The sequence below is a fragment of the Siniperca chuatsi genome, linkage group LG6, assembly GCF_020085105.1.
Source record: "Siniperca chuatsi isolate FFG_IHB_CAS linkage group LG6, ASM2008510v1, whole genome shotgun sequence".
In the NCBI taxonomy this organism is placed as follows: Eukaryota; Metazoa; Chordata; class Actinopteri; order Centrarchiformes; family Sinipercidae; genus Siniperca; species Siniperca chuatsi.
Window position 1 is genome coordinate 13,824,697 of NC_058047.1, and position 21,324 is coordinate 13,846,020.

At 40.8% G+C, this 21,324-nt stretch overlaps 2 protein-coding genes across 6 annotated transcripts in view; one reads left to right on the forward strand and one right to left on the reverse strand.

Moving 5' to 3' along the window:
- The first annotated feature begins 4,268 nt into the window (after positions 1 to 4,268).
- On the forward strand, positions 4,269 to 13,074 carry LOC122878355 (profilin-2-like). 2 transcript variants are annotated; one of them, XM_044201076.1, is made up of 3 exons: positions 4,269 to 4,637; positions 7,771 to 7,963; positions 10,690 to 11,034. In XM_044201076.1, exons 1-3 carry the CDS (start codon positions 4,509 to 4,511, stop codon positions 10,785 to 10,787), a joined length of 420 nt encoding a protein of 139 aa, XP_044057011.1. In that variant the 5' UTR covers positions 4,269 to 4,508; the 3' UTR covers positions 10,788 to 11,034. The 2 variants fall into 2 exon arrangements, with proteins under 2 accessions (XP_044057011.1, XP_044057010.1); XM_044201075.1 differs by lacking the exon at positions 10,690 to 11,034 and adding an exon at positions 11,096 to 13,074 and having other exon boundaries at positions 4,273 to 4,637.
- Positions 12,418 to 21,324, reverse strand: part of rnf13 (ring finger protein 13) — a 52,902-nt gene continuing 43,995 nt past the window's right edge. For all 4 annotated transcript variants that reach the window (XM_044201072.1, XM_044201071.1, XM_044201073.1 and 1 more), the window contains 2 exons: positions 16,462 to 16,542; positions 12,418 to 15,694 (listed from right to left, as the gene is read on the reverse strand). In XM_044201072.1, the coding sequence (XP_044057007.1) occupies positions 15,330 to 15,694; positions 16,462 to 16,542 (446 nt within the window). In that variant the 3' untranslated portion in view covers positions 12,418 to 15,329. The remainder of the gene's footprint in view (positions 15,695 to 16,461; positions 16,543 to 21,324) is intronic.

The following is a 21,324-nucleotide window of genomic DNA, read 5'->3' on the forward strand; positions in this document are numbered from 1 at the left end:
TCAAAAAAGTCCCATAAAAAGAAAACTGATCCTACTGAGATCCTACAAAGAATTATTGCCTGTGTAGCCAAAACCTGATATACCTGATATTCCTCTGTGCCTTAGACCTCAGTTAAAACAATTAAAAACACATTAATGAGCCACACTATTGCACTGGGTGACATGTTCCTTCATTACAATAAACATAGTACTATAGTTTATTTTGAGTCAATCACACATACACTGTCCTGCTGCCGGAAACACTTAACAGACCGTTGAGCCCGTTCTCATTCCCAGGCTGTCAAATACCAACATTTTGTCACGCCCCTTGGCATTGTATACAGACGCACAAGGTACCCTTTAGCGTTTGTATGGGACGCAAAGGGCTGCCAGAAAGCCTTAAGGAAGTCAGGTGACGTAGTATAACGAGCGACATAGAGAAAGTCCACCAGTGTAGGTGGTGGGGTGGATGGATGGTTGGACTATAGGCAGGACTTTCACCCAGGAGACCAGGGTCCGTGTCCTAGGTGAAACCAAAAGTTATTGTTGAGTTATTTAAAGTTTTAAGTTACGTTACAAGTCATGTCACGTGACTTCCTACTACCTAACCAAGTAGTTTCTGAAGGCATCTCCTACAGATGCTAAAGGGTACCATGTGCACCTGTATACGACACCGAGGGGTGTGACAAAACGTCGGTATTTGACTCCCTGGGAATGAGAATGGGTTGCAATAGAGCACCAAATGTGTATTAATCCGCCAATGAAAATAGTCCCCAACAAATACACTATTTCCTCCTGTTTGAGTAACGTTTTTCTAAAGGTTACAGTGCCCAGTTGGAAATTATTTAGCCTTTTTTTAAAGTGAAAGTATGTATTTGTGACCTGAAATGTACGTCTTTAGTAGGAACAAATGGGCTTCAGTCTGAGAGTCACAAATGAGGTAGGGAAGTCAGAAAGAATTGAGATGGACTAGCACAGTTTGTTTTTAGTCTTTTGAAAACAGTGAATATATAAATGCAAAATATGCAAATACTTCCGTTTTTGTAACCTCTGATTTAAAATTTAGTTTAGTGGTTCTAAACATGATGGGGTCATGTTCACCACTCTGCATAAGCAGCTTGTGACAGGGGATCACAAGTATGCATTGCCTTGTTTTATGGGGTCACAGGCCATAAAGGCTCACAATACCAACTGTCAGCAGTGTCAGTGTAAAAGTATTGGCATTGCTGCTGTCTTTCAAAAACCTTTACTTTTACTTCCTTGTAGTCTTAAGGTTTTCTACTTCATTAGAAATATCTGTATTTAGATGCAAGAAAGATGGAAAAATGGACAATGTGTCTCAAGGCAACATGCATTTCAGGTTGTAAATCAGTTGCAGGCACATGGTATATGAATCTGCCTGCTGAGCCGACAGGACGCCACAGTACCAAGTGTCACAGTCAGAGTGTGCACTATACTGACCAATTCTCTTTAACACTGAAAACTGTGGGGTTTGTTTTTATCAGTTCACAGTACAGTAAAAATATGGACACCATGTATCTGCAGAAAAAAAAAGCTGAGATAGCTTGCAGGAAAATTGCTACTTGCTGTGTTTATCTCTGTGTTATCCAGCTGTTGTGATGATAATACATGATGCTAATGGCCTTGTCCAAAACCAAGCCATTTATAAAGCAAACAAGTTGGCTCTTTTCTGTATCTCCATGACTCATGTGCAGCCTGAGTGGTTTGGCTGTGAGTGGTGCTATTTTGACAGAGCAGAAGTGCAAAACAGAGGTGGCCATGGAAACTGACAGCATCCAATGGGAGAATAGGATATGGGTGTGGCTGGCTGATTGACAAGAGTTTCTGACCCACTCACTTCCTTCTGCCCGGTCAATTAATAACTTTTTCTGCACTCATTCTTCCGCAAGGAGGGAGAAAGAGAAAGAATTCACTGGAAGTTTCTAGATAAAGATAAAAGTGTCACATGATGTAGGGCTTCAAAAAGACACAGATGAAGGAAGCTGTGTATGTGGCGCATGTAAAAAAAAAAAGCTTAAAAAAACATTTCCCCTGCAGTATCTGTGCAATATGAACTGAGCTCAATGAAGTTAAGCAATTATTTTTACACTAGCCTGAGTGTAAATGATTCTCCCCTTGTTAGTGTATTAGATTTCTGGTTGTACCCAAAGACTGCAGATTGCTTTAAGTTCACTTTTGCAAGTGTTTGAAACACTTAAACTGCATTTTCCCAACATTATCTCTCTGTGAGGCTTTCATCATGTCTCTTCTGCATCATTTCATTGAGAGTCACATTTGTGTGAGCAGCGAAAGTCACTGATTAATGCTCTCCATTCACTCCTTAACTGCGGTTTATTTGCCATTGAACAAGGGGCCTAACTTGGAGTTGCTCTTGTTCACCTGCTGAATAGAAGTAGCTCCCAGGTGTGAACTTGTGCCACTACATAAGTGTGAACCAGGGTGCACAGTGCTGAAAAAGAGCCAAAGTACTCAGAAGTGGGGGAAAACCCTTCCTGGATAAATGTCACTAAATAAATGTACAGTTAGTACACACTGCTTAGAGGAGAAGAGGGAGAAAGAATAGCAAGATGTGGTTACCTTATTAATGGTTACCATGGAGAAAACACAGATGCATACAGTACATGGTACCCTGGTATTTTGATCCTGTAAAAGTGAAGACGCAGGTTTTATCCCACAACAGACAAATGTTCATCAACAGGTATGTGTCCTACCGAGATGCCCTTTGAGCAAGTCACTGCACTTCTACAAGTTCAAGCTACTCATCACTGATGGTTGTTGTCATGATAATGTATTAGATCTAGCACAGTCAGGTTCTGCAACAGCACTTACTGAGAGGCTGTTTGAACCCCTAACTCCTAACTCCCCAATTTGCTGTTATTATTCTTGTCCAAAAATACTGTAATTGTATGTATTCAATACTTAACATCATTGTTTATTTGTGGTGCTGATACTTTCCCCATGGGAATGTTTCTTTTATTTTTTATCATTCTTTAATGCATAAAGGTTTTATTGTTTTATATTTGTACCAGTTGTTTCAGGTCTCAGTGTAGTTGCTCTATGTGATGTACTGAGGTTTCTGTTTAGTTTTATGTCAGCTCACCAAAGCAAAGTCCTATGACCTATGTTGATATGGCAATAAATGATTGAATTTTGAATAAGTTTAACAACTAACAGTGTGAACAACACCAAATATATTTTCAGAAAAGACACTTTTCTCCCAAATGAGGCCCTGTCTCCATTTACAAAAATCGCACAATTATTCAACAGTTTGGTGACACTTGGTATAGTGTCCACAAGGATTTTACACTCTGAAGATGTATTCCAGCCTAAAACGGTGAGCAACTCACAGAAATAAACTGTGAACAAACTGCTCAACATCCCTACTGCTTAATCACTGGAAGACATTCTGGAGTGTAAGGTATGCTTAAAATGTAAACGTACACATATATGGAAATACAGTTTCTCTCTCCAACACAATGCTAAGGAGCCTCAGAGAGTCTCACACATTGTTCTTTAAGGAAAATAACAAACTGGTTTAGTTTCTATCCTGTGTAAGTGTAAACTTAGTTACAGCAGGATATCTCCCATCATCCAAAGATATTTAAGCCACGTATACTGGAGATCCGAAATTGTTCATTAGCATAGTGAAAGAAGATTTCCAACTCAATGTTTTACCCTGTGATGACCTAGTGCCCTTTTCAGGGTGTTTGCCTGCCGTTTAGTGTATGATGAGTGACCCTAATGAATGCTGACAAAAAAATCCAGCATAAACAATACTGACTTGGGTGAGATTGGTGATTGTGTCCATTTGCCCAGCTGACTGAAGTGTATCCCACTTTAATCACATGAATCTTAAATCAAGAATTGGATAAAACTGCTTTGTGACATGAAGATATTGTAAATGACCAGTGATTTAGTGCTTAACAAACGAGGTGGTAGCTTATGTGACTTCAGTGATCATCATAAGGTAAACACGAATGTGAATTGTGTATTCAAAACTATTTTACATACCTTTTAATGAAATATCTTGCAGCATTTGCTTTTTTGCAGTTTCAGTCTAAAACAATGATTAAATTCTACTTAGCAAATGTGTGTAAATGTGCATTTTGACTGGTTTAACCCCCCCCCCCCAAAAAAAATCTTTGGCCATAAAACAAGAATGGCAAGTTGACACAAATCTTTGATGTAGTGGAGAAAAATAGGCTGTCTTGCGTATTGCCACGATGTATTCATCCGCTGCGCAGTATATCATGCAATGAGGCAGCAGGGCAAAGAACGACCCAGGCGGAGTGATTTAGTGAGGACTACACCCAAGCGCCTGTCCGATTGCAGCGGCTTCTCTTCGTTGCCTAGACCAGAAGAAAGCCGGGACGTGACGGATCCGGGGGGGTTCTGCTTGCTGGAGGCCCGTTAAACCACTGATAAATACAGCTTCTTCGTCGCTCAAGAGGCGTTTGTGACCTAACTTGACCCTACGTATTTTTCATCTTAGAACTAATTTCACAAACATGTCCTGGCAAAGCTACGTGGACAACCTGATGGCTGATGGCAGCTGCCAGGACGCGGCCATTGTTGGGTACACGGACGCCAAATACGTCTGGGCATCGTTTGTCGGCGGTACCTTTGCCAACATAACGGTTAGTATACTCTCTGTGTCAATATCTAGGCTTACACGGGAGAAAAAAAAGTACACTTTGCATGCCGGTGCGTTTGTCTGCATAGCAAGGCCTTGCTGAATGAGGATAAGGCGAGCAGTCTGTGCTACACATGGTGTCCGGTGGTCACACACACAAATGCATTAGCTCCGTTGCTTTTCAACCTATTATCAGTCTTCGTCGTTTTTATTTCTTTCAAGTAAATGTACCATACGCGATGACCTTAACGTTCACATTATTTTTCTTTTGGAAATAGCCACAGATGACTCAAGCCAGTGACTGATGGTACCGCGGACTTAAGCTAAAAGGGCTAGCTTAGCAAGCTAGCTACCGTCAACTAGCCGTGTTTGCTTGTGATACCGGTCAGATAAGATGAGCACGTCGGACAAAGCATAATCAATTTGGAGATTGTATTCTAAACCAGCACCCAACTTAAAAAAACAACTTTTCTCCTGGATTTGGTCGGTTGTGGTTAAAACCCGCTTATTCATATTTTTTATTTATTTATTTTTTTTGGCGGACAACACCTTCTACCAGCAGCGTAATGTTAACATTGATTAGCAAACTACAGCTCGCGGTTAGCTAAAATCAGGCCGTTCATCCCCATTGGAAAACCATCATTAGCTGACGCTAATGGCGCAACGTTAACGGTGCTCTCACGCGTTCTTGACGCGCTGGCGTGCCGTTGGTCTTTCTCGTTTTTTCCTATTGGGCTTCTGTGAATCACCCTGCCGCTACCGCCCCTTATTTTCCAAGATGGCGGCCACACTCCCAGTTTCTTATTCATTTTGTTCATGGGAGATAATCGAGACGTTTGGTCTCTGTTAGCATTTGCAGCAGCGGTCCAGATTGGTTCCCTGTCGAAAGCTCACGTTTTTAAGTTACCCCACGTAGACATCAATAGATTACAGCGTTTATGTAACTCTAACTTGGTCAAACAATCGTCTTCGGCGCTTCATCGAGCCTCCATTTTGTGTGTTAAATAAATGATTAGTCAATAATTTAAATATTTGCGTGTAGGTGAATGCATCATGAGTCAAAATGTGACCGTAACAAACGTGTCGTTATTTCGACGAGCCTGTTAGCTATGAAATGATAACCCATGCTACAGACGAGTGAACTATGAACGAGTGTGCAGCTGTTACTTGGGAGTGTCCACTCGGGCCACTGGAGCAGGGTAACGTTATCCTTTTTTGAAGACGCAAATTTGTATAATGTCAACGTAAATTGACACTATCGTGTTTTCTTGTCCGTGTGGAAAAGCTCATGTGAAGCTAGAGCTAATTTCCCTCTGACCAGCGTTAGCAAGCCTGCTTTTTCTTTTTTTTTTTCCCCTACTTTTCTCCCCCCCCCAAAGACCCGGTGATCAAATTTGCTGAACAAGTTGTAGAAGTGCAGAAAGCTAACCCAGAATATGTTAAACAGCGGTGTCAGTTCAGTGCTGAAATAAAGCATTGGTTTCCCAATGGGTAAATACGGTGAATTTTTAATTGTCTAACGGGGCCTCAACATGTAGCTGCTACCCGCCATGCTAACGCTGTCTGATCAGTAGAAATCATTCAGTTTCCCTTTTTTCCCCTGAAGGGTTTTATGTGTGCCATGACTGTGCAGTTCTGGAGTTGAGGGGCGACGCCTTTTGTTCTGCAGACTGGTTCAAAGGATAAATCCGGTTTAAACATGTGTTAATAACGACAGTGCGGTGAAATACCATTTTTGGACATGTAAGCAAAAGTGGTCGCAGAAAGTGTAAAATTAGCAGGTGTCGGACCATGTAGCAGATTTCTCAGCATAATGTTTTTGTCAGCTGTAGTGGGCCTCTGAGAAATCTGGTTTTGCCAGTGATAGTTTATCGGAGTCAGCTGTGTCTTTAAACAGACATGCACTTTTGGACATCCTTTCTCAATACTTGAATACCATCTACTGTCCTGACCAACTTAGCACAAAATAAAAAAAAAAGCACATTTCTTATCGTACAAATACTTGGTAAGACCCTCAGTCTTAAACTTTTTTTGTAAACTATCTTGACTTATTCTACTAAATCATCTTAAACAAAATATTTCCTATCAATTTAGGTTAAATGACAGATGGCAACATTAAATAGTGACGCATGTGAGAAGTTTGGATTTATTTTGGTAAATGGAAAAGGGCAATATGTCAAACTAAGATAAAATCCTCAGGTATTAACCAGCATTATAAGATTGAATAATAACCTGAGCTCTTAATCATTAACAGTGCAGCCCTGTCTTAATTGAATTCATTATACCTGTACTTAGCATCTTGGCCAGTTACAGAAGCAGTCCCGTGTTGAGTTTTACACTCAAATATCCTGTTCAACTAAAATGTAGTTATCCCTTTTCTTTTATTTGATGTAATTATGGAAACGAGGACCCTCCCCCATAGATTTAAAACTGATATCCGGTTATAGCATTTTCTTTTCTGAAAAAGGGAAGCATAATATATATTTATATACTTGCACTCCACAGCCACACTGGAGGGCTGCAGGTGTACTATGCTGTGTGTAGGAGTATGGTGTTGTCTATTTGAGGTTAACTAAGGGAACTGGCTCTATTTACCTGTTAGTGTGGGTAAACTGGACAGTCAGTTGTACTATCACTTTTTTTTAATTAACTAAACTAAAGAGATAGTAGTACTTCTGCTTCAGTGTTCAAAAGCATAAACATCAGTTCTCAGCAGTATAAGGTATCATACATATTTCATGATTAGAGATATTATTAATGTCAAATTCTTAACTTAATTCATTTCAAAATGTATCGCTCAATTAATTATGCAAAAACACAGGAGGGGTGTCCAGTACGTTTTAATAGCACTGTAAAATATCTCTTGTAGAGAAAGAGAAAATTGGGAGCTGAGAGGTAGAGGAATTAAACTGTTTATTTGTGTGGTACTTAATCAGTCTCAAAAGGCTTCACAGCACCCACGCTACGGAGCAATACTGAGAATTATGCTCAACAAGAGCAATGGAAAAACACCCACAAATCATCACTAAGGGGAAAAACAGGAAAGCCTCAAGTCTACCTCAATTGATGGACATTGTGCATTAAGATTGGCAGTGATGTACATGTACCTGACTCCTTGATTTTGTGTTCCCCTCTAGCCTGAAGAAATCGACGTGTTAATAGGAAAGGACAGGGAGGGATTCTTCACCAGTGGGATGACCTTAGGCAATAAAAAGTGCTCCGTAATCAGAGACAGCCTCCAAATTGACAGCGACTGGACAATGGACATCCGAACAAAGAGTCAAGGAGGAGAGCCAACATACAACGTTTCTGTAGGCAGAGCCGGCAAAGGTGAGCCCCATGTTCAGCGTCGTACATACGTTTTTAGTAGTGCTACAGTGACACCGTAGCCTGCTTTGATATAGTGCCATTAGTTTAGCTACATTTATAACTTCTGTGTTGTCCGTGCATGTGGGATAGATCTTGAATGCACCTTTCCTCAATATATGACATAAACAGGTGTTAAAGGTCTGTGAATCACAGGATTACTGTTGATTGTCATTTGATTTATGACGGGAACAAGTGCATCTCAGCTAAGTATAATCTGTAGGAATACTCAGTTTATTTTAGAGCTGAATGGCAAGTTCATATCAAGAGCTTCATTGGGTCAAGGTAAAGGGTAATTTCCCTTAAATAACGTCTTCCATGCCAATAGTTGTCAATTAAGACTAGAAATCTTGGAGATGAACAAATCACAATCCTAAAATTTATTACATGTTTCTTGCAGTTTCCCCTCTTTGGTATCGGTCTTGTATATCTGTTGTCTCGAGATTTTATGTTTCCCTGCTCCTGACATATTTATTGTCCTTCTGATTAAATTCTATTAGTACAGATTTCTCAATTTAGCGTGTCATTTTTCCTGATTTTATTCTGTGATTCAGATTTTCACTTCCATTTATTACAACAAGATCTATGTTAAAACTTTACAAGTTCCACAAAGGATGTAATTATATTTGTATTGCATAATTAAAGTAGTTAAATCTATATCGGGATACTGTTCATCCCTAAACTTCGATCGCAATTAGTTTTTTCAGTCAAATTGAAGATGTATCAGTTGGCTTTAACTTCGACAAGCTGGATGCTTGTCAACCAGAACAACAATAAAGCTGCCACGTGGTTTGTGCTGTGCATAGTTGAAACACTTCACCACAGATGTTACAACTCACTCACAGATCTCTATTTAAAGGCTGTTTAAAAAAAAAAAAAAAAATTTGGACTGATTATTACAATGAATAGCTTTAAATACACTTTGCTGTCAAAACAGTAAAATGTGACATGTTGGAGGTGACAGCTCCTTACATAAGCAATGATTTCTTTTTATCATAAAAAAAAAAAAATGGTAATTTTGGAAATTAAGTCCCTGTTAGGGACTTGCCTGAGAGTTGTGCCACCTTTCATGTTGCCTGTATGGGCCCCGATGCCCTGTCTGCCCCATTTTTCACACACAACTAAAGCTTACAGGTGAGACTGCAACTGGGTCCTATTCTCCACTCACTGGGCTCACTCTTTGAGCCAGGATTTCCTTTTAATAAAAAAAAAAAAAACTTCCTGAACTGCATGCATCTTCCTCTTTCCTGGTTAACACACCCCCTACCCTCAAACGTATGAATCTGTTCCGCTGCTCACATGCTACCACTGTGTTCCTGGTTTTAAAAAAACAAAAAACAATGCATATTCAGGCACTTCAGGGCTCTTACATGTATTGAGGAGAGGTACCACAAGCATGCTCCTGTATCTGCATGTGTGCTGCATTAGTCAAGGTTGTTAGTATTCAGTAGAAGCTTCACTTTCCTATTCTTTGCTGCTGGCATGGTGTATATTGATTACAGAAGAAAATAAAGACTAGTGCCTTTAAAGTGAAGTGCAGTAAATTCAGATAGTAGTACAGATGGGGGGATGAACACCAAGCTACTTAAGTTGCTCTACACCCCTGCTAGGGATCCCCGATCACGTTTTTTGTCGCTCATACTGATTGCCAATCATCTATGAGCCATAGTTTTTTGTTTTGTTATAGCAGTATTTAAAGTCAAGTACTGGAATACCTTGAAAATAGCCCCTTGTGCTTAAGTCTTTGAAATTCATATTAACCACAACGCTGCCTTATTTTTTTTTGACCAAAGTTTTGTAAGTCATAATTTAAATTGCTCAATCAGAAATCTTTCTTTTTTAATTCTGACCCGTCACCTGCTCTCCCCCTCCTTTCTTCCTCGCCTTGATTGGCCTGTTTAATAAACACTAAATATGCCAGTAAAATGTAGATTTAATCCAGCATGGCTGGAAATTGATCTTTAATAGCAATTGGCTTTTGACTTCTATTTCATACCGACTGCTGACTCCTCACTCCTCCTAACCAACAGCAAGTGAGCAACAACAGCTAGGTTTAAAAACAAGGCTTACCTGGTCTATTGTAGACCACATTTTGCTGCTATGAGTCTGCGTAGTCGCCATATTGGAAACCATACATTTTTAAAAGGTTGTGTAGAACAACTCAATTAGACTTGGATCTTCAATTCGTAACTTGGTTTGGCTCCAGTCCAATAACAATCCTTACTGTGAGGCCAGTGCACACCGATGTGGAAAATTTGCTTTTTTTTATTTTATCAATAGTTCATGAAATATCAAACTTTGCTTTCACTTTGAGTGGAAGTCAGTAGATATTTAAGTGGAGTCTACAAACTACAGCTCTGAGCCTCTGCCTGGTTACTTGGTCATCACAAGTGTACAGACTAACGGCTTTGCATGCATCCTTTACATTTATTCTCCTGCTGTACTCATGCTCTGTGTTCCTAATTGTAATGTGTGATGTCTTGTTGTTTCACCACCAGCAGCACTGATAAGAAAATGAATGTTTAGGCTTGATACAGCCTTCAGACTAAAGCGCTGCTTTACTTTTTGTGCCATTGTCCTCCTGTAACTGTCTCGTCTGCCTGCTGCTTTTGGCTCTGTGCTCTTCTCGTTTCACTTGTGTGATCTCTGCACCTTCTCTAAATGTCCCTTCTCTGTCTCTTTTCTTTCAGTCTTGGTCTTGGTAATGGGCAAAGAAGGGGTCCATGGAGGTGGATTGAATAAGAAGGCATACTCAATGGCAAAATACTTGAGGGATTCAGGGTTTTAGTTTAGTTTTTGACGTAGCTTGTGTGGCGTAGTTGAGGGGGGAGGGAAAACAAATGAGGGGGGGCAACACAAAACTTAAAAAAAAAAAGACAAAAAAACAAATTACTGTCAAGCCCATGTTTCCTGCCTGAACAGTCCCATTAAACAAAATTCCCAGGAGCATTTCTAACAAGCGCAGGGTTCAGGCTCTGTCCTCAACAGTGTAGCCCCACATTTAGCAAGTTGGCAATAAAGTATTTTCTTTTCCAGCCCTGCTTTCACCATGTCTGTTCATTTATTTTGTTTTTTTTTTTCCTTTGTGTACTCCAGCATTGGTTTTTGTCATGGGGAAGGAAGGTGTCCATGGAGGACAGCTCAACAAGAAAGCATTTCAGATGGCTGAGTACCTGAGGAAGTCCGGATACTAAAGCAGCCTGTACCCACTCCACCTAGCAGCTCACCCTTAAACCCTGTTGCATTTCACACTACTTCAGTCCTAGTTGGTAGTTACTTTGTTTTTCTTTTTCTGCCTTCTCTCCTCCCCATTTAATCCCATTTTGTCATCGTCCCCTAACCTGTCCTCTTCACCAACACATTTGCGCTGTGTACTCTAAGCCCCCCCCCCCCGCTATAAGTTGATCCATAGCAAAGATGAGCATGTTCCTAACAGGATGTCATGACAAATCTGTACTTAATCAAGACCAGCAAAACATTCTGGCCAAACACTCAGACAACGAAAGCTATAGCGTCAATTTGAAGTAGATATTTCTTTCTTTTCTCTCTGTCATGGTGCCCATTACTTAATCTCACCCTAACCTGATCATACACACACCCTCCCTGAACAACAGATGTCTTTTGGAGCACTTGAGCGGTAACCAAGCTCGTCATGTCTTCCTCTTTTATTTCCCCATCATGTCCAGGAGGGCAGACTGTGTGCATATCTTGGTCCACTGCCGTTTCCCTCACACCCGCCACTATCCCCAAATTTTTCAGTTCCTCCCCTCTCCCGGTTTCCCCATCCTGTTTGCTCAAAGCAGGCGACACTACAAACCTCACAGGAGACTCATCTTCATCAAACACTACACACCACCCAACCAGTCCCAAAATGCCTCTCCTTTCAGATTCACTGCTCTGTCCTGAATACATTTTTATAAAGGAAGGGGGGGAGAAGATACGAGTGTGTATGGGGGATGCTCAGATGACGATCATGAGACCGATTTGCGAGCAGTGGTGTCGAGATACTGGTAGCCTCTCCTCCCGTCATCACAACCTCCCTGACTGCACGGAAACCCATGGACATTCCACAGTAACAATGGCTCAGGCACTTAATACTGTTTTTGTTTGCCAGCTCCTGTAATATATTCTTTTTTTTTCTTTTTTTGAAAGGCTGCCATTTTTGGACAGTAGATATCCCAGCATATAACCATCTGGAGTATGTCCAGTTTGAATTTTTTTCTTTTTATAGGACCAAGTGTAGTCGAAGCTCGGGTGTTTATACAATTGCTCTAAATCATGTGAAGGATGACCGCTAACTCTTTTCTGATGAAGGAAACACTAACCAGACAGTAATACTTACCGTGGTTTAAAAAAAAAAAAATGAAGCTACAGGGGAGGAAGGGTGGGAGTATCTGAAGAATATTCTCATTTCATTGTTTTTTTTTTTTTCCGTTTTGTTTTTCTTTACTGTTTAGAAAACAAACGACTGCATTTGTACAAACCCATGCTGTGTTGACAACTACAAAACTGTGGAATAAATTGCCTTCTACTTTATAGTCAGCTGAGCTCTGGGGTATCACACGGTCTGTCCATGCTCAGTACTGCTAACTGTAACGTCCAACTGAAAAAAATAAACACTTCAAAAGTAGAAATGACACTCAATGGGAGATGGAATTTGTTTGAACAAAGACGCTTATGGTTGTCTTGTCAAAACTGCAGAACCTGTGTATCCTGTGCCATAATATAGAGATCTGTTGCTGTTGTAAGATGGATTTTACCCACTGTCCACTAAGTCATTTCATTGACACTTTTTTTTATTTTTTTTATTTTATTTTTTTTGCTTCAGCTCCACTGTTTAGGCCTTGTGGGATATGTGTACTCATAAAAAAAAAAACAACAAAAAAAACAACTACCTGTTTCAAGTCCTGTTTGCTGATTTATGTTCATTTCCTTTTCCTCACCACTTTTTTTTTTCTTACATCTGGGATAGTCTCTTTAATGCATCTGATTTCATATGCATAAAACCAAGAAATGCCATGAATTGATTTATCACCTTGTTTACAGACAGATCAAATAAATTTATTCCAACCAGATAAATGTTTCCTTTTTGTTTTTTGCTCTGAACATTGCCCCTTTTTAAGGAATAGTTTCAACGTTCTGGGAAATATCCTTATTTGCTCTCTTGCTAAGAGTCAAATGAGAAGATTGATACCACTTTCATTTCTGGTGTTTTGTTTTTTTTTTTTTTTTTGGGAGGGGGGGGCAGTTTGCCTGGTTCTGTCCAAAAGGCAAACAGCAGGTCTTCCTCATGAAGTGGGTTTAGGCCTCATGTCAAATTAAAGACAAAATGTCAAAAATTTGAGATATTTAAACTGAATCAGTCTATTGGAGAAAAGTCTCTCAGATTACTGAAGTGTTGGCATGACTGGTGCAGTGTAAAACCTGGAACCATCTGAATTCTGGACTAATTTAAAGAGCCGTGCAGTTTTTCAGCCCATTCAGTAATCCTGCTTCTGGAGACAGGCCCCAGGACAAAAACTTTGATTCCTTTTTAAAGTCATGTTTCATTGTGACAGCAAACCTGTCATATCACATGGTATCAGCAAATGGAGACTTGAACTCAACTTTGAAGCCAAGAATAAATGTTAATTTAAACATCTTTTGCCCTGTTGCATTTCCATGACAACTGGGCGAACTATTTGCTGATAGGGGTGAGGTCATGTGATGTGATTGGAAGCTCCAGAACAGCTACTAAATGGACCTCGGGATGAGATTGTCATCTAGTGGTGTTTTCACTTATGCTGGAGGCACATTTGAAGGCAGGGAAAACCCCATCTTTATGAACTTATTTCTTATGGCATTTTATGCCTTTTACTATATAGCCAACAGGAAATTGAGATGGTTAATGACACGCAACAAAGGTCCCCAGCCAGACAACCAGGGAGGTTCATGGTCGGCACTTTAAACCCCACTTCAACTGAGAAATTAATGATATTTGACAAATGTAGGTCCTATAATTTCCACTTGCTAATGAGCCATGCCAGACTTAAGCAGGCTGATAATCAAGTCATTACACTGAAGTTTACCAGAGCTTACGTGGTTTCTTGTTTAAACCCCAGATGAACACACTGCGGTTGAATATCTTACGACAAAAATCTGCAGTCATCCGCACGTACAGACAACAGGTCTCTTGGAAGCAGAAAAATTGGTATGGATGTTGGATAGTTGGCTGTATTACATCATGAAAAAGTAAATTACTGTTTCCTTGTCAAGTGTCATTTAAATTTTATTGAAGTGAATTCAGATTTGAGTACATACATGAGCAGGGAAACACTAACCAGACAAAATGTATAAACTGAAAAAGGCAACAGGTTTCATGAACAAAAAAACAAAGCCATGTTATGAAAACAAACAAACTAGCATATTTACTATAAACCGTATTAAAATGAGATAAGGTCAGTCAAATGTGTATAACAAGGCCTATCAACCAATAACTGCTCGTGTTAAATGAAGTGATAGGTCTGGAGCAGCCAAAAGAAGTTTACCACAGGCAGCGTGGACACAGTTTTCACTCAATTGTCTCTCCACATTTCCAACCAGCGTAACACAACATAATGTGGCGTCACATGGAGAGCACATTATTTGCTTCAAATGTGTTTCTCTTAGTGTGAGTCGTTCTAACAGATAAACCATGGCACAAACAGCAGCACCCAAAGTCCTTCATACATCAGGCTAGAAATAAATTGGCAAAACCATATTTGCTGTGGCTTTAAAATGTTTCTATACTTGCTTAATTTTAGTTTAATTTTACAAAAAGGATGCTGCATAGCGGTTCAAGGTGTCTCAGTGTAGCATGAACATGTATGTACAATAATGAAACTTCCCCATCATCTCAAACATGTAGGACAGGAGATAATCAAAGGTAAAGATGTAACTTATTGTGATCTATACTTTTTATCTACACAGTACTTTTACTGAACTTTGTGTCAAGTGTGAGCTTGTGTGTCTGGGACCTCTGGACTCATCTCTGTATCATCTTTTAATGACTAAATAGAGTACAGTATAACAGTCTACTGTACATCTATGTCACCAGGCCTGTCAAATCTGCCAAGCAGTCCCTAAAGACATGCTCACTGACTTCCTGTCGCACACTTGGAAATCAGAACTTTATCCATAATCATGTTAAAAATAAAACATAAGATTTGTATTTGTAGCGAGGATACATTACAATGTCTTGTAAGCAGTGACAGAAGAACTCGGATGATGAATCTGGTTCGTGACCCCAGCGAAAGTCTCTGCAGCTGTGAGGTTGGGGATTTAGCAACCAATCAGGCCGGACAACAATCAGTCAAACTCGGGGCAGGTCGTGCTCGGGGCCTTCAGAGCAGGGCTGCTGCATCTGCACCACCACAGTCTCCACGGTGACCTCTTCCTCGCTGTCGCTGCTGTCCAGCTCGTCGTCTTCGTACTCGGAAGACTCCTGGTCATGCTCTGAGCGCGATGCTCCCGACATGGTGCCGAAGGAGTGGGCGCTGGTGGAGGCCAGAGAGCGCAGCAGCGGGGTGCTCTCCGACACGTCCTCGTTCTCTTCAACGCTGCTCTCTCCATCCTCTGAATCAGAGTCACCCTGCGAGGGGACCACTTTCTGCTTGCACACCGGACACGTCTTCTTAGTTTTGGTCAGCCAGGGGTCCACACACTTACTGTGGTAGGCTGAGGACAACAAATAAATGCATTTAAATACAGACCACCAACGACCCCATGACATTTCCTTGTACTTAAAGGATAAGTCTGGCCATATTTTACATTTTTATCAACAAATCCCATGAAAAGACCAAAACCAACAATGAACTGATCGTACAAACAAGTATTGCCTGTGTAGCCAAAGCCTGACATAGTGCCGTAGAGCTCCACTGTTGTCCAAAACTATTAAAAACTGTCATTATGATGAAGATGGGCGCTGTAGTTTATTTTGAGTGGATCCCAAACATACTATCCTGCTGCCATAAACACTTGCTAAAGCACCAAATCTGCGGCTGAAAATGGTCCCCAACAAACTCACCGTCCACTCCTGTTTGAGTAACATTTGTTAACAACTTCTGTGAGCAGCTGTTACAGGCAATTATTTAACCTTTTTTAAGAACTAAAATACATATTGGTGACCTAAAGAGTTACGTCTTCAGTAGGAACATATGGGCTTGTTGGTTTTGGTCTTTTCATGGGATTTGTTGACCATAATATATTAAATATTATTGTACAATAATATTTCCATAAATAAGGAATATGGAGATTGAGGTGTCGTGTGGGGAAAAGTAACTTTGGGTTTTTGAAAACCAAAAAGGTTTTAAATCTTAAGATTTGACACAAAGCATTTCGTCAGTTTGCCTGTGTCAACGCTAGGTCTTTGAGTTGGGCTTGGTGTGTCACGAGCCTGAGAAAGGTTAATGGGTCATGTACAGTGTAGAAGTGTTCAGACTCACCATGAGAACATGGCAGGACTCTGAGTTTGTCACCTTCTTCATATTCGTCCAGGCAGATGGCACATACATCATAGTTGTCCCCTGGGTCAAAAAGACAGGACATATTCATCTTCTCACTTCTTTTAACTGGACACATTTCTAATTAAGTGCTTTACTGAGTGTTGATAATACTCATTTCTTATTGGCGAGTGGAAGTGCATTATTGTCAGATACCATAGATAGATACCAGATGACATAGCATACTCATCACAGCTATAAATTCATACTCATCGCTGGATGAGTATGAATTCCAACATTGCTAAATATAATGCCAACCCCAAATTTCCAATTAGTATATATTTTGATTTGCATCATATAAGTGCGATAATCCACCATGACCCATGCAGTTATGAAAAATAATTCATGACATGAGGGCTAATAACGGTAATTATTCTTCTATAATGACATGGCTCATGTTGGATTATATCGCGCTGTACTGTGTAGGTAGAAGTGAGAAGACAAATGACAGGTCTGGGAAAATGAGGTGTGAGCGTGTGTCCAGGGTAGTGCACAGAAGATTCATTGGTTGTTTTTACGTTTTCCTGTTGAGGTCAGGTGGGTCCATGACGTCTCAGGAAATTAGGAACTCCAGCTGCCTCACAAGTCTAATTTCCTTAAATTGTGTCACTTTACCAAATATGCAATCCTCAGCCTGCAGGGAGAATCACTGCTAAACCGCCAGCACTGCATTTCCTGACGTTACAGGAGGTTCAAAGTCTCTGTGCGCTAAAAGCTCAGGAATTTATCAATGCACTCCCTTTCAAATTCCACAGTGTTCTTCTCCTTTTCCTTCCCTTCCTTTTCCCTGCCCAGGCTGGAAGGAGGGAGGGAGCAGGGCTGTGGGCCGGTGTGTTTATGTAAGCTCTAAATGAGCATGTTTTCCCCAACTGGGCTCTCCGTGTCCGTGCCAGGGCTGCATGTGACCGTATAAGGATGGGGAGTCACATCGACCACGGCCCCCCTCCTCCTCCTTTTCCTTTTCTCTCTGAGCGTCAGCAACTTCAATTCAAGGCGATGTTTTCAAGTCTGCTCCCTCTTCCTCTTCACACACACACACACATCTGTTTTTTCCTCTCCTAAACATCTCCCTCACATTCATCCCCATCTTTTTCTTTTTACCACACACTTGTCTTTCTTTTTTTTTTTTTTTTTACATTTGTCCAGAGCAGCCTCCATCTTTTCCTCTCTTTCTCACCCTCCCAGAGGGAGAGGGAACGTTTGTGCCGGCATGGATCCAGTATACACTCAGGAAATGCTTAACTGTGGCACTAACTGAGCTATTCTGAGTGAAGCAGAGAGAAAAGGTTCAGTAGCTTTCTGGACACAAAGACTGCTCTGGGGAGATAATGAATGGGGATGGGTATCATTTGAAATGTTTCAAAACAGATGCCATTACAACACCCTTTATTTATTTTTTTTACAACTTTGGTATTCCTGTTGTAGTTTGGGCCATCATTCCTCAAGGTAATAATAACACTATACTCACCGAGTTAATTGGTGAGATCTGGTAATGCAGCGACATCACTAAAAAAAAAATACAAATAAAGGGGGCAAGAAACACGAGCGGTCAGACGATCAGACAGGTTTTAAACAAACCCGAAGGTTAGCAAAAGATAATCTGGCCATACTGTGTACAGCCATCTTAGTTTACTGACCAACTTCATAGTTCAACTTTTGACTTAGTGTACTTGCAGCTCCCTGAGTCCAGGCCATGTTGTTGTGTAAAGCTTTGGGCTCAGGTCAGGTTTGGGTTTAGTTATTTTCAAATGTAATTTATTAAGAAAAATCTCTCTCGGACTGTGCAAATCATCTGTGTCCATTTGTGTCATGTGTTGCGAGGAGATACCCAACGCTCAATGGGAAGAGAGCCAATCATGGCCAAAGCTACAAAAAAGGACCAATGTTGTAATGAGCCTGAATTATCCTTTAGCTTCCTCTTCTCTTCCTCTGGTGACTACAAACATGTTTTTCTACATAGTTATTTCTAAAGATGTTATATATAAAAACATTTTTTTTTTTTAAATACCATTGGTATTTCATGTAATCTGTACAGTGTCATATGTCTTATGCTAGGTCATACTGTAATCAGTCTGTACTTGAACACTGCAAGTAGTCAATCCTCAGCACCAACATCACCAAGATAAATATGTGTACTTTCACTGAACCTGCCCAATAGTTTGTCTGATAACTGCCAGTGGGGCACTATAATGTTATTTAAAACTAACAAAAGTGCCCTGTTGATTGCAAAGCCTAAAAGATAACTCGACCAAGCCCAGTGAGAAACATGCAGCGCAGCGTTCTGCAGCAGAACATAATTCACAGTCTGGTCCGGTCATCCCTCGTCACAGAACAAATTACACTACTCCTGCTGATCAGAGAGTCTGCTGTGGACATTACCCACTCCTCATTTCTAGAAGCTACCAGGGATCAGCTTTAGTAATGTCCTTACTGTGACCTGTCAGGTGGCTAACTGCAATAATAATAAAATATTAACAGATTTTTAGAGAATAAAGCAAATAATAAAAACATGTATAAATTAAACACAAAAACAACTCAGTAAAACATTTCTTCCAAAGTGTTCGCAGAGGTGATGATGAAGACTGTTACGCTTCTCCTATCAAGTCTTAATATATTGTGTGGTTTTTTGGGTTTTGAGTTGAGTCAACTTTGAAGTTGGGTGGTAAAATATATTTTTCAAGGCCAATAGAAAACATTCATGTTTTGGCAATGTGTACACTTTTCAGATGCTGGGAATCCCTTAGATTTACGTTTTGGGGCCAGTAGCACATCTTAAAAGGACTTGTGGGCCAGTGCAGCTCTTCTCCCCTCCATTTTTCATTAATCAGCCAGCCAGCCAGCCAGCATTCCTGGCTCTCAGGGGAACCACGCTGTCCTACTGAACTTCAGATGTGCAGTGAACGAGCGTAGCAGAGCGAGAGTGAGCAGGGCGAATGAAAGAGAGAGTGACAGAAAAACTGAGTAAAAAGAAAAATAATGCTGCACAGTTCGACACTGCTTGAGCTGACCAGACAAGGGCAACTGGCACTGAGGCCAATGAACTAAGAGACAGAGAGGGCTTCTCTGTACTGACATCAACATGCCTCACACACCGACGGCTGAGACGCTGCAGCTGCTCTGTGTGTGTGTGTGTGTGTGTCCGCCTATGGTTTGGAAGTGGACAGTCAAGAGGAGGGGTGGAGTGACTCATCATACGCAGGGAGGGATCAGACCGGAGGTCAGGGGTCAGAGGGAGAGCACAGCCTCTCTCAAACTAAACGAAGGATCGAAAACAATCCCCCTCGTTTCCTCAGCCTGTTTGCAGTCCACTGTATGTGTGTTTCTGGCTTCAACGTCTGCTAGACGTCGGTTGCTGGCGAAACTCGCCACCCAGAGGGCCAAAACTCACTAAAAACGTCAGGCGTACAGCCTAAGTGGGGATGACGCAAGGCTCTGCAATAAAACCAGAGCGTTAGTCAAGTTAATGGCAGAGCGGCGCTGTCCATTGACAGGCGTGGCAGCTGGTATTACATAATCCTGTACATTGTCACAGATCTTATGTTGAATGCTGCAGCTCACGCTGGTATTGTGCACCAATTACACGGGTACCGTGGTTTTCATTAAGGCATTGTTTACCATCCATACAGACTCCCTTTGTGTTAGCTACTATTCATTTCAGCCTGCGTACTCCTGTTTCCATACATGCAAGTCTGACATCATCCAATGCCTGCTATCACCACCTCTGCCCCAGATCTATACCAGAACTGTCAGGTGGCTTATTGCAATAATAATAAAATATAGGTGCAAATTAAAAACATGCTCAACGGCAGCAGCAAGAAAGAAAAGGATGTGAAAAAACAACTCAATACGAGTAGTGTTTGCAGAGTTGATAGATAGATGTCTGATTTTGCCAGTCTAAGCTTCTCTGCCAGAGTAGGTAGATGGTGGGCAGATACATGTCTCATCAGCAGAAAGGCATCCTGCCTGCACAGCAGCAGCAGAGGCTGTGGCTGATCAGCGGGCTAACATCTTCCCGAAATGACTTCACTTCAAAAAAAAAAATAAAAATAAATAAATAAATAAATTGCATGCATTTATAAACTCTCCTGGACTCTGAGTCACACTAATGCAGTACAGACGCATAACAACCATAGACTGTAGGACCATAATCAATATCATATATTATAATCAAGAACCATAGATTGATGAAAAACACATGATGATGCCTGGATTTGGGTTTACTGACTGCCGCCATTATGGTTGTTACTGCAGCCAGAAAACTCAAATTTGGACAAAGACAGCAGAGCCTGGGTGGAGCTGAGGTGGGACAAGCAAGTGTCAATCAGAACAGCTGAGAGAAGCAAACATGACCAAAAACATACTTCCTATAAAGCCTTAATATCTTTTAAATGAAAGAGTGAAAAGTGGAAAAAGCTATTGAGTATATAATGTCGTTGATAAAATGTACTGAGTTGGGATTTCGAGAGAGAAGTTGTGAGTCTTCTCAGCCACCTTAGTACATGTCTTGGAAACATAATCTAGTAGCCACTGTAGGAACTGCAGCTTCATACATTTGCATAATGGCTCCAACATGCAAACATGTTGATTGAATCCTGAAAATCTTTGCAGCAGACTCTCTGCCCTTTCAACTGCATTTCCAAAAAAACTTGGAAGAAATAAATAAACAAACACACAATGCCACACTACATGCTCTGTGATCTTTTCTGTAGACTTTGAACATGCAGCTTTAAAAGCAACACTAACACAACATCACAGCGTTGCCGTTCACTATGGCTGCATCTGTTTAAAGCTCCCAGAGTCCAAGCT

Excerpts from the sequence above, each read along its gene's own strand:
- LOC122878355 (XM_044201076.1), top strand. The coding sequence starts at position 4,509 with ATGTCCTGGCAAAGCTACGTGGACAACCTGATGGCTGATGGCAGCTGC. Across the intron at positions 4,638-7,770 it reads GTACCTTTGCCAACATAACG|CCTGAAGAAATCGACGTGTT; the intron begins GTTAGTATACTC and ends GTTCCCCTCTAG. Across the intron at positions 7,964-10,689 it reads TGTAGGCAGAGCCGGCAAAG|TCTTGGTCTTGGTAATGGGC; the intron begins GTGAGCCCCATG and ends CTTTTCTTTCAG.